This window comes from Salarias fasciatus, chromosome 18 (assembly GCF_902148845.1).
Source record: "Salarias fasciatus chromosome 18, fSalaFa1.1, whole genome shotgun sequence".
Lineage (NCBI taxonomy): Eukaryota > Metazoa > Chordata > Actinopteri > Blenniiformes > Blenniidae > Salarias > Salarias fasciatus.
Window position 1 is genome coordinate 3,356,427 of NC_043762.1, and position 12,890 is coordinate 3,369,316.

Below are 12,890 nucleotides of genomic sequence, written 5' to 3' on the forward strand. Positions count from 1 at the left end.
GATTCCTCTACGCGTTCAGAAACTGGAAACAGTCTTTGTGCGCTTCCATGTCATAACTTTTGGAATAAATGAAATCCTCCATGTGAGGTTTACTGCAGCTGTGACTGGCCTGCTGCTGGCTGACGGAGCCGGGGGAGGAGCTGGCGGCCGTGATCACTCCCCCCGTCATCCTCAGGGTGGTGGTGCCCGGCTTGGACAAGTGGCCGGCCCCCGCCGCCGTCACCGTCTTCACGGAGCCGTCCGACAGCTTCACCTGGGCGCCCTGGGACCCGCCCACCACCTGCCAATCAAACCAGACCACGTCAGAGTCTGCGGCCTCTCGATCAACCCCCCCCCCAGATCAATAACCGCCCTCTAACGAAGACACACAGCAGACAGTCCGCAGCAGCTCGCACACACACCTGAGCCAGGATGGCCGCCTTCTGTCCCGCCGTCACCCGGATGGCCTGCTGGGTAACAGAGGCGGGGGCCGAGGCCGCGGACCCGGAGCCGCCCTGCTTCCCCGAGCCCTGCGCCGGCTGGCCCACCAGGAACGTGCCCTGCGAGGAGGGGGAGGAGACAGGGAGCGCCAGCTTTAGGAACCCTTCTCCACGGGGCGTTCTGCACGGCGAAGCTGAACTGTGAGACTCTACAACACACCGCACCCTGCTGTAATGAGTCCAGCATAAAACTGATCCATCACTCAGACATTAAACGTGTTACGCAGTGGGGGAAACAAACATCATTTCTGCTGTTTAGCTTTGTGTTAATAAGAGTCCCTCTGTGGAGATCGATGGCGTTCAGGAAAACAGCGCAGAGCTTCTTCTTTTAGACACCGTCATTATAAAGTGTGGGCTCAGCGCTCAGGCAGCAGCACGGCGCGATCAATGAGTGTGTCTGATGAAGAACGGCGCTGGCTGAACCCGACGATCTGAGGCTGACGTGACGGAGGTGAAGCTGAGGGGAAGCTCGGCTCGTGATGAAACACTCGGCACATCGTGGGAAACGAGCACGGGCGATCAGAGGAAAGAGCGTGAGACGGCGAGTGCGCCCACCTGGGGGGTCTGTTTCAGGATGTAGGACGTGTAGGAGAGGTTGGAAGGCAGACTGCCGGAGGAGGACGAAGACGAGGAGGCGGCGGCGTTCTGGGAGCTGCCGGAGCCCGCTGACGAGCCGCTCTGGGACTGCTGACCTAAATCACACATCAGTCTCAGATCAACAGCGTTTCTCAGCTGTGCGGTCGTTCCACGCTTTACAGCTGGCGCTTGAAAACCAAGCAGACGAGTCAGTTTCAAAGACTTTGACATTAGGAATGGTGGACTAGTGTGACCTCTGAACCAACACTGCACATAAAACCACGTGAAAATCAACCCAGTTTTAAAATGTTGGAGACTTCAGCCAGCTGCTGTGCAGTTTTAGAGAAAGATGAGCGAGAGCAGAAAGACGGGGCTGACGCAGGATCTGGATCTGCCACCGGCACGCCCCCAGCTGGGGACTCACGTCACCAACACAAGTTTAGTTCCTCAACTTTTCCTGCGCCTGCAGCGGTATCGTCATTAATACGACTCTCTGCGACTTCAGGCACGGAGGGGGGATCGTCTCGGTCAGCTGGGATACTGACTCACCAGCGTGGTCAGGCTCCACAACACGCAGTGAGGTTAACCGACACCAGCATCACTGACGCACGGAAGGAGCACAAGACGGAAACGCAAAGCCAGGACTTCCTGACGGGATTAAAAATATCAGACTGGATCTCATTTGACCGAATTCTTTCAAAAAGTCTGAAATCATCAAATTGGGTCAGAGGTCAAAATTTTGATGAAGACTTTAGAGGCAAAGAAAAAAAAAAAAACACCTTCAACAGTCAACAAAAGTCCTTCCTGGTGTTGGAAGCAGCTGAGAATCAGAGTTCAGCCTGTCTGGCCTGTGATGAACAGAGCGAGGAGGAGGTCACCTGCACTGGACGCTCGCAGGATGGCTCCCTGGGGGATGAGCAGCAGCTTGCCCTTCCCCGACGGGTTCTTGCTGTTGGTGGTCAGGTACAGCTTGGTGCCTGGCGGCAGGTTGGCCAGGTTGGCCAGGTTGTTGGCTGGCAGCTGGAGAGTGGCCATCACTGAAGTACAGAGAGGAGAATCCACCGGGAAGCCTCAACACACGACGACAGTCCAGATTTACATTTATATCAGCAAATCATCTTCAGCCCGGAACTCTCTGGAAGTGTCTTGGACTAACAGGAAACCGTGTGTGTGTGTGCGTGCGTGCGTGTGTGTGTGTTTCTTGCCCCCCTCACCTCCGCTCTTGCCCCCTGACCCGCCGGCCACCTTGCCGGCCGCCGGCTGCCCCGAGATGCTGCCGGCGCCGCTGACGATGGCTTTAGCGACTCCCTGAGCGAGAACCTGCTTCCCTCCCATCACCTTGGAGACGGAGGGGTTGCCCTTGGCAACAAGAATCTGCCCGCTGCTGATGGCCACCGGCTTGACGGAGGACTGAAGAGCCGAGCTCACAGGAATACCCAACATCTGGGGAAGAGACAGCCGGCACGTCAGGTTCGTCGAAGACACAGTGAAACAGATGTCCAAAGATCAGCCATAACATTATGACCACTGGCAACAGTGAGAAACAACAACCGGTGTGAGGAGCTAACAGCCCAAACACTGCCACGAAGGTCCCAGTTCACACCTGGAGGAGGTTTAGCTAACGTCTAGATGCCCCCGTCAGGGTCAGAGCTGGTTTCAGACCCAGCCAGCATGAAGCAGGTGGTAATAATGATGTGGCTGATCGGAGTCGCTCTCCACGCCTGACCTTGCTCGACGTGGCCCCTGTGGCCCCCCCGGCCTGCTTCTGGGCCGACATGGAGATCATGTGACCCCCCTTCACTGCGACAAACTGGTGTGCGGCTGTAGCGGCAGGTTGCTGCTGACTGGTTACCGTGGAAACCATCTGCTGCGGCGTCGAAACTTCCCCCGGCTCCTGCTTTATAATAACCTGTTTAAAAACATGGGGAGGGCACAGACAGCAAGACCCCCGGATAAATGCTCTCTCCTGAATTTAAAACCCTCCACACCATCGATGTGGAGCGTCCAGAGTGTGGAGGAGGTGAAAAGGGCCTTTAAATTTTCAGCAGGTCACAGACTGCAGAGAAGAAACGTGTTTTTTTTTTTTTTTTTCTGAAAAATCAGCATCATCATTTATTCATCCAGAGGAAGCTTTTTCACTTCCCCATGTGAGGAATCAGACACGTTTCATCCTGTGTGGAGGAGAGGTGGGAGGACCAGCAGGTGGAGTGGGACGGTTTTCCACAAGGAGGAGACAGAACCCCCCCCCCGCCTCTGAACGACGGTGGCCCACTTAAATAGCTGCAGACGCACTGCTGAAGATAGCATCCCAGCATACTATTAATACCAGGAGGCTGCAGAGGAGAGGACGGAGGAGGAGGACGGAGGAGGACGGAGGAGGACGGAGGAGGACGGGGGAGGACGGAGCTCACCTTGACCCCGGAGGACAGGAAGGTTCCTGTATGAACTTTGGGAGCAGGAGAGCGAGCGCCGGGAGCTGCAGACTGCTTGGAGGAGGGACTTCCTGTCAAATCATCACAAACACACAATGTCTCAGCGACACACACTCTAACATGTCAACATTCCATGTGTGTGTCCTCTCTGCCTTCCTGTCTCCAGCTGTGGAGTCAACACTCAGTGACCCTGATCAGTTAGACAGTCTTGATGATTTCACTGTCAACAGATACTTTGTTGAGGTGGGGGCCGTCCGGAGCTGTGCACAGCGTCGGGATTGCAGCCCACACACACACACACACACACACACACACACACACACGGAGCTGACTGCGGGGCAAACTGTGCTGCTTCCTCCCTGCACTGAGGTGTGTTTGGTGAATCAGCTGCTCCACCCACATCCAGCTCATCCAGCCTGATGAAGCGCCGCTTCAGCAGTGCTCCAGCGGGGCTGCCAGGTCTGCCCGGTGGGGGCTCCTTTGTGAGGGAGTGTGTGGGGGTGAGTTGGACTGTGTAGAGCTGGTAGAGTGTGTGTGTGTGTGTGTTGATGCTGCTGATGTGAGTATGTGGAGACAACAGATACGACCACGAAAAGAAGACTGGAGCAAAGAAATACGGTGCTTCTGCCACAGAGCATCTTCCTCCCAGTATGGAAAACAGAGACAAGTCTTCTTTCTCACGGGTGTAACGTCAGCAGAACGTAACGGGCTTCGCTCAAGTGTCCCGTTGACGCTATAATATTATGTGTACATTAATAAAACAGGCCTGACTGGTAGAAAAAGCGTCAGGTTACTTTTCCTTTTTTATTCGTACTAACTCGGGAGAGAAGTCTATTACTTTTGTACGGATTTCCAGCAGCTGACAGCGTTCACACAAGATCGGCAGTGACTCACTGCCTCTGCAGATGAACGCACATACAGCATATTTTTGGAGAAATACAAAAATGCATGCAGCACAGGAGTGCTGAGTGTGGGATCTCGTCCAGAATCCTTCTAATCTGGCCGTGAAACACATTGGCTCAGTCTCTATGGTAACGTCTCGTCCTGCTGGCTCACTGCACGTCACACTGTGGGAGTTAAAAGAGGGAACAAAAGAGCAGCTCGGGGACGGAGATGGACCGAAATGGAAGGAAAAAGAGGAGCCAAAAGAGTGAAGGGGAGAGCGCAGAGGCTGCAGATAAGAAGTGTCTCGGCCGAAAGCTGTCGGGGAAGCGCAGACTTGGCTGCAGGCGCTGTGGTGAAGAGGAGTACCTGCAGGCGCGGCAGAGGACGAGGCCATGCCGATCACCTGGCCCGGCTTGTCCACGATGATGTAGGGATTGTTGATCACGGACGAGGAGCCCTGCTTGCCGTGGCCGGGGTTGGAGGCGGTGGGCGTGCGGGGCAGTGGGGAGTGGCTCGGCGTGGAGATCGGCGACCCTGCCAGGGAGGAGGCACACCAGCTGACGGATGAAGGACTTCTGACTTCCTGTCTGAACGGATGAACCTGGAGAAGCGGGGCCGCGTTCGGCCTCACCTGCTGTCAGAACATTACCTGACACTATCTTGCAGCTCATGGTGATGGGCTGGAAGGACTTCCCGGGAGACTCGGCCGGACTCGGCGGCTGTCCCTGAGGGACGATCTTACAGCTGGCCGTGATCGGCTGGAAGGCAGAGTTGCCGTGGGAACCCAGAGAGAGCCTGTCCCCGGCTTTGGGCCGTGTCGGAGTGCGTTCACCAGCGGCGAGGCCTGCAGCCCTCCCCGGCTCCGCTTTGATGAAACCTGAGGGAGAGAAAGAAGAAAAACTCTCAGCTTTCACAATCACCTCACTAAAGGAAATGCCTTTCTCAGAGCACTGCAGGGTGTCAAACATAAGGCCCGTGGGCCAAAAATGGCTCACGGGACGCTCCAATCGAATCGAACCACCAATCAAAATGGTACAAACTTCAAAGAAGAGATTAATGCTTGAAACAAATCTTTTTAAGACACAACACTGAGAAGTGAGACATCAGTGGAGCTGCCATGAGAGCTAGCTAGCTCACTAGCATTAGCCTCAAAGCCACGCTGTCGGGGGAGTTTGGACAAACATGGACAACACAACAGCTACAGGAGAAGTTTTTATTATAACAGTTCACTGTATTTTGCAGCAGATGCTTTCATTAAAAATGGCTTTATGGTCAGACTGGTTTCAGTCGCGGGAAAAGAACTTAAATCACCCCGTTACCACCCCGAAATGTACAGACTGTCTGAAGTCACAGTCAGACAAGACAACCTGCAGCTTTCCTGCAATAATGCACAAAAAAATAAACCACTACTAAAATAGTGATATCTGATTGTTTGACTGCCGACACTGAGCCTCCTTCAAAATAAAAGCAGACCAGTTGGAATTCGTACATCTGCTTTTCATTTCTTCCTGCTGCTGGTGTTAACAGCCCAGACGCTTCTGCCTCTGATCAGAAACGAGCTTCTTTCCTCCAGAGTGACGCGATGAAGCTCCGTTAAGTCTGGAACATTTCATCCAGAAGGCTTGGGAACTAAGAAATGAGCCCAGGTGAACGGGACGTGTTTTACGATTTCATGTCATCTTCACTAAATGGGGCCAATAACTGAATCAAGACTACATTTTTCATTTGAGTTTGTTTTAATTTTAGGAAAGAAATGACCTGTTATTAGCAGTGTTATCCAGCTGCTGATCGGTCAAAAGAAGCTGGCTGTTGTACCTTTGTCTGCGCTGCCGTCCTGTGCGACGGGGGAGTGGGCGTGTCCGAAGGCCGTCGGAGGGCTGGCGGCCCGCTGGGTCACCTTGGAGGAAGACGGCTGAGGAATGAAGTCTTCCCCGAGAGAGTCCCTGTGAAGCTCCACGTCGACCACCTGGAACACACACACACACACACACACACACACACACCGTCAGAGGGAAACTCTGCCCGACAGCAGACTCCGTCACTGTGCGTGGGACTTACAGTTTCTGCCCCGAGCGTCTGCAGGCCGGTGTATGTTCTGTCCAGCTGCAGGAGGAGAAAAGACGAACGCTTTCACACTTGTTTTTTTCTTTAAAAAGCTCCTCCTTGAAATAAAACTGAATCAATAAAATAAAATAAAACCGAAACAATGATTCCAGCATGTTTAAGCCTTTATCAGGGAAGAGACTTCCTCATTTCTTCTCATATTTTCCAAACAAGCAATGTTAGGCTAAAAAGGAAATTAATGATCACGTTCTAATATTTGTGCCTTAAGTATTATTGCTTAAGAATATGATAAATGTTCAATACTGTTACAAATTACTATTGATGAGATGTGAGAGCAAAATTTAAAAAAAAAAATCATTCATAGTCAACACATCTCAAAAATTAAAGCTAGTTTACTTTTTGTCAATAAATTAAGAACTAAATGTGATTCTGGTCAGTAACAAGCTTTTAAACTGATATAACTGGCTTGAAATCACATTTTTTTAACTAGAAAATGTCACAAAGGTAAAAAAAAATAAAAATTGATTTTCAATAAAACCCAACAGTTGAAATATTGACTCTTAAATGTACCAAAATACAACTATTAAACTCTGCAAAATGTCCGTTTAAAAAAAAGAGAGAGAGAGCTATGAATCAATCAGAGCAGCTGAAGCTAACGCTGCTTACAGAGAGACAATCTGACGTTGTCATGACGACACAGTTAACTGTAGATTAACAAACAGGCAGCAGCTAATGCTAATGCTAACAGCCCGAAGAGCAGCTCCACATCAGCAGGCTGCTTTCTCACATGCCGCCACATTAAGCTCACAGGAACGTGGCTCCAGTTAAGCGAGTCTGGATTTAACCCGTCTGGGTCACAGGGTTCAAAGGTCATCCCATCACTGCTTAAAATCACTGTTCTTCAAGAACATCACATTGAAAACCAGCTTTCAGAATAACACTGAAGTTTGTCCTCTTTCTGCAGTGAAGCAACGTGGCGAGTTCAGACTTTTATAGTGTGATGCTGAAACTACGGCGGAGGACGCCGAGGTGCATGATGGGAAGGCCGGCTGACCTTCAGCTGGTGGATGATGTCGATGCGCTTGTTGCGAGGGTCTTTGAAGTGGATCTGGATCCTCACAGGGAACTCGCCCCAGCCGCGGCGCGTCAAATGAAACGGAGGCTCACTGAGAACACACACACACACACACACACGTTACTCAGAATCTCTGCTAATCAATAAGCTGAAGGTCTGTTAGGAGCCAGTGTGACACAGTGACATTTCCTGATCTGTGTGTACGAGCATGCACGCTCTGCAAGTGTCTGTTTTCCCTCCTGTCAGCGAGGAGCGAGGAGATCAGGATCAGGACTGCTGACTGACTCTATCTAACTCCCATCCTTGGCCGTTTTCAGAGAAGAATACCAAAAACAGCTGAGCACAGGAGGGGGCCTGCTGAGGCGCACAGCTCCCCCCTGCAGGCGGCACGGCGTTGACGGTTCAGGAGCGTCCGCTGTTGTTCCTGCCAGCGCTGACGTGACTCATTATGCAGCAGATGAAGTCACCTCAGGAAGTGCGTTACTGACTTTATCGTTTCCAGAAAATGCCACTGTGCACTAGCAGCACCTAGCAATTAGGAGTCATTTAAGAACGCAAATCTTTATTTTTCAGAGAGCATGGCATGTGGGGATGTAAATGTGCACAAGGGGGCAGTGTTCCTTCACATTTCCTGATAGTGAGTATGTGTGACTGCTGGGTATTATTCAGTGTTGATCCTTAATAAGACGCCAGTTGAGGTGACCGCAGCCTCTTTCATACGTGTTATTAGCCACGGCGGTTTCTGAGCGGCATGGCCAGAGGCGGGGCAAACTCCTCACATGCAATAACGACAAAAGAGTCTGAGACCGGCGGTAAACACTCAAACACAGCGAAACAGGTTTCTCCTCATCTCGACACACCAAACATGTGCTCACTGCTGCAGCACGTGGAGGCGCGCTGCCTGAGAGGAGCCTCCAAACACATCGTCACACTTGGCACAGACCTGACTTCCACCAGGTCGTTGGGTTTGTAGCTGGGATGCAGGAAGAACCAGACTTTCTTCACAAAGTGGTCGATGCTGGGCTCTCGCCTGGAGCCTCGGACGTACACCATCCACTTGTGGGTGGACTGATCGTTCTCCTCGCGCTTGTCGGGGGGGATGTACCTGAGAGCCGGACACACAGCAAAACACGGCCCAACGGTTAGGAGGGAAGCACGCTGCAAACCGGTGATGACTGACAGCCTGAAGAGCTGCAGCGTGCACGGGAAGAGGCACGCAAACAGCCTCCTCTTTCCAAGAAGTGTCGTGTTATTGGGGCCTCATGAACCGGTTCATTTTCCCAGTTGGAGCCTGGCCCAGAGGGGAATCGGGTCAAAAACAGGGAGATTTCTCTTATTTTTCCAAGTCTGGGCATGTAAAGGCAGAGAAATATGGCTCCTCGCTCAAGTGCACAGTCACACAGAACAAGGAGAAAAAAAGAGGGTTTAACGTCACCATTTACTCTACTACTTTTACAAAACTGCAGCTCTGCTCCACATATGGAACATTCCTGCAGAGTGAGTGAATCTACGGGCAGGTTACATGTTTCTTACAAGCACTGCGGAAAAAACAACATGCAGAATGAAGTCAGCAGCTGGATGGATGAAGACGGCTCAGCAGAGTGCGGCGAGCCTTCACTGCCAGCTGCTGCTGGCTGCCAGGATCAAGACCATAAGAACATCCATGTCTGAAGCGTGGACTCTCACATACTTGGAAACATTCCCCACGACGATGGTCTTCTTGGCGTAGAGTCTGGACGCCTCGTCCCCCGTGGTGTGGTACGTCACCCTCGGCTCCGCCCCCGCGGACGGCGGCACGCCAAACGTGTCCTGAGACAAACACAGAGTCAAGACGCTGCTGACACACATCTCTGCAGGGTCCACGCTAATCTAATCAACGTTCAGACGTGAGAGAACGGCTCTGTGGAAGTCCTCTCCTCTGATTACCAAGTCCAAATTCCTGCACGATAAACTCCTCGAATGACCTCATCCTTCTTCTCTCCACTCTTGACTAACAGATTCAGAGCTTTCTGAGAGAATCGCAGGCCCAGTTGTTTTCCCTCTGATCTCTGGCCTCCAGGTATCAATCAATCACTTCTGTCAATCAATGCGTTCAGGGAAAATTACTCGATCAATCATACTTCTGTTTCACATGGAAAAAACAGTGAGTGGGATGGGTGTTGTGAAACGACAACCCGAGAGCGATCAATCTGCACCACGGTGTGTGTATGAACGAGTGTGCGACGCTGTTCCTTCACATGTGATGAACACACACCTAAATCGTCAAACGTCAACTTTCTTCAGTATTTCTTCACACTGTTACAAGTTCAAACTTGAGAACAACCAAACATTCAATTGCTTTCAGGACTTTAACCCTTTCAGTGACTGCTGGCTGCTTAATCTGGGGTCATAATCTCATCCAGGGTGTCAGCATGTCAAAGCGCTGAACTGAGGAGGTTACTGAACTTCTGACGAGAAAGAAAAGAGAGATTAATGGTGATTAATGTCAGGTCTGGTGGGTGAGTCAGTGTTTCAGTGAACTCATGAGTCACCGTCACATGTTCTGCTGTGAAGGTTTTCATTAAACTCACGAGTCAGAGCCGTGCTGCTGACGACAAATAAATCACATTAGACTGAACTAAACCCAAAACCGTTTCAACTTTTTTCATTGTTACAAACTTGAAGTCACATCAAAATGTTCTAAAGTGATCATTTGTGGATGCGGTTCTCACTTTTCCCGTGTTTCTCCCCGGCCGGCGCTCCTCTCTCCACGCCCCGTCCCCGTTCCTCTCGGTTCCGTCTCCCTGGGAGAGGCTCTCGGACTCGGACTGGACCGCCGAGGGCGTCTCGGAGCCCTGCTGCAGCGGCGAGGAGGAGCGGGACGGCGACTCCAGGAAGCGACGGATGGCGGGGTGGTTGAGCACGGCGGGGTCGCTCCTGGAGGAGAGCTGGAACAGAGAGAGAGCTAGAACCTGAGAGCTGGAACAGAGAGAGAGCTAGAACCTGAGAACTGGAACAGAGAGAGAGCTGGAACCTGAGAGCTGGAACAGAGAGAGAGCTGGAACCTGAGAACTGGAACAGAGAGAGAGTTGGAACCTGAGAGCTGGAACAGAGAGAGAGCTGGAACCTGAGAGCTGGAACAGAGAGAGAGCTGGAACCTGAGAGCTGGAACAGAGAGAGAGCTAGAACCTGAGAACTGGAACAGAGAGAGAGCTAGAACCTGAGAGCTGGAACAGAGAGAGAGCTGGAACCTGAGAACTGGAACAGAGAGAGAGCTAGAACCTGAGAGCTGGAACAGAGAGAGAGCTAGAACCTGAGAGCTGGAACAGAGAGAGAGCTAGAACCTGAGAGCTGGAACAGAGAGAGAGCTGGAACCTGAGAGCTGGAACAGAGAGAGAGCTGGAACCTGAGAGGAGAACTAGAACTTATTGCTGCTGCTTCAGAAGATGGTACACACACTGGACACACAGCAGCCTGGAGTTACCTCTGGTAACTTGGTAATCCCAGCATTAGCGTAGTAATTTGCCACGATGCAGGCCCGCAGCTTGTCCATCATCCTCCTGGCTTCATTAAGCCGCTGAAAGACGAAGAAAAAACAAATAATGAAACACTCAGGAAAAATATCATTCATATCTCAAACTGCCTCAAACAAGCTTTCAAAATGTTGCAACTTAAAATACTGTCAGAATAAAGAGTAAAACACCTTGAAAATGCATAATAATACTCCATAATTCAGCTCCTAAACTGTTTAAACTGTCTCACAGACACAGTCACACACACTAACTCACCTACACACACTGCTTTGTAGAGAAGCTTCCTCACATAATTTGCACTTCTTTGTTAAAACACTGCATATAGTCTTTTTAGAGCACTGCTCTTCTATCTTTCACTTTTGTAGGCACACTACCATATATTCTAATGCTGACATTCTCAGTGGACAGTAGAGTAAGAATGCCAACGTGCAGGTTTCACGAGTACATATGACAATAAAACTTGAAGGAGAAATAAATGTTACTTTAAGAATTTCTCCATTTTCAAAGGAATAATCCAGAGAACTTTATCTTTGTGAACGTAGAGGAAAAACTCAGAACTGAATCAAGTCCAGGAGTGAGCATTTTACAATCAACACGTGGATGAATAATGAGGATGAAATATATCTGAGATCACAGTTTATTCTAACGTCGCGGCCCAGTATGGAATGATTTACAGCCCAGTTCTGGTCCATGACCCAGTGGTTGAGGACCCCTCTGTAATAAAGTGGTAATTATTCAGCTTGTTATTTTTTGGTTCTGAGCTGTTTAACGACTGCTTATGAGTTAAAATTAAGTTATTGAAACAATGAATGAGAGCTTTCAGATGCAGATACCTGACTGATCACATCTATCTCATGCTCCTTGTTCTTCATCTCCAGGGAAAACTGCTCCCTGATGATGCTCTCCATCTTCTGCACTGTGGCTTCTCGAGCTGACAGGACAAGAAAAGGAGAAATAAAAATAAAAATGAATCAGTGAATGTTTGGAGAGCAGATCACAGCTGCAGCTCGCACGCCCCACTCACCGTTATGTTCTGCTGCTTTGTTTCTCTTACTGCTCTGGACCTGAGAAACCTCCTCATAGTCTGGATCATTGTCCTGGATCTTCCTTTTAATTCCCGACATGTCTGATTATGGGGGAGAAGCGTGGATTAGAGATGAAACATGTGGACAGAGGAGACGTGCATTAGCAGCTAGCTTTGCTAGCTAACCTTCACACATCTAATGCTAACTGCTACATTAAACTAGAGCAGTGATTAAAATATATATATATAAAACTCTCCACTGTAGGCGATATTAACGTCAAATGATGACTGTAGAAATGCGCTGCCTCTTGAAATATCACATTAATAAATATCTGCCTGCTTCGGCCGCGTTAGCAACGTTAGCTCGTTGAGCTAAGGCTTCCGATTGAGTCTGTAATCAAACGCAAACTTACTGAAGCACCCTGTGTGTTGTCGCAACGTTTCTTTTTCTGGGAGAAGTGTGTTTTAATTCAAAGCGAGCATGTCCTTAGCGCTTCAGTCCTGCATTAACTCCCTCAGTAAGTCTGGAGCTGGAGCTGGAAGCTAACACAACTGTAAACAGTTAGCATGACGCTACAGCAGCGAGGCGCGGCCGCCAGGGGGCGCCGTTCCCACAGCTCACCGCGCGAGAGCACTCAATTCAGCAGAACCAACACTGGAATCAGTAGAGTCCAGTCCTGAGCAACACTGAAGCTCAGTCAGAGAAAGTGTTCTCCATGTATGGGTTTTCTTTAGGCAGTTTGGTTTCCTCCCTCCAAAAACACTCATTTGAATTATTTAGCTCAGGAAGAACATGATAACTGCAGAGAATGACTGATATAAACCCAGGCTCAAGCTGGGGAT

The 12,890-nt window shown here is 50.3% G+C and overlaps 1 protein-coding gene across 1 annotated transcript in view; it reads right to left on the minus strand.

Moving 5' to 3' along the window:
* The window catches only part of yeats2 (YEATS domain containing 2), a 17,009-nt gene extending 4,391 nt beyond the window's left edge, over positions 1 to 12,618 (minus strand). The window contains exons 1-19 of the mRNA XM_030114132.1: positions 12,461 to 12,618; positions 12,048 to 12,149; positions 11,857 to 11,954; positions 10,975 to 11,067; positions 10,223 to 10,438; positions 9,202 to 9,320; positions 8,455 to 8,616; positions 7,491 to 7,602; positions 6,431 to 6,475; positions 6,188 to 6,338; positions 5,022 to 5,249; positions 4,739 to 4,906; positions 3,467 to 3,558; positions 2,782 to 2,964; positions 2,270 to 2,498; positions 1,934 to 2,092; positions 1,035 to 1,171; positions 402 to 539; positions 110 to 280 (exon numbers count right to left, since the gene is read on the minus strand). Coding sequence (XP_029969992.1) covers positions 110 to 280; positions 402 to 539; positions 1,035 to 1,171; positions 1,934 to 2,092; positions 2,270 to 2,498; positions 2,782 to 2,964; positions 3,467 to 3,558; positions 4,739 to 4,906; positions 5,022 to 5,249; positions 6,188 to 6,338; positions 6,431 to 6,475; positions 7,491 to 7,602; positions 8,455 to 8,616; positions 9,202 to 9,320; positions 10,223 to 10,438; positions 10,975 to 11,067; positions 11,857 to 11,954; positions 12,048 to 12,147 — 2,601 coding nt within the window. The 5' untranslated portion in view covers positions 12,148 to 12,149; positions 12,461 to 12,618. The remainder of the gene's footprint in view (positions 1 to 109; positions 281 to 401; positions 540 to 1,034; positions 1,172 to 1,933; positions 2,093 to 2,269; positions 2,499 to 2,781; positions 2,965 to 3,466; positions 3,559 to 4,738; positions 4,907 to 5,021; positions 5,250 to 6,187; positions 6,339 to 6,430; positions 6,476 to 7,490; positions 7,603 to 8,454; positions 8,617 to 9,201; positions 9,321 to 10,222; positions 10,439 to 10,974; positions 11,068 to 11,856; positions 11,955 to 12,047; positions 12,150 to 12,460) is intronic.
* Between the last annotated feature and the right edge of the window lie 272 nt (positions 12,619 to 12,890).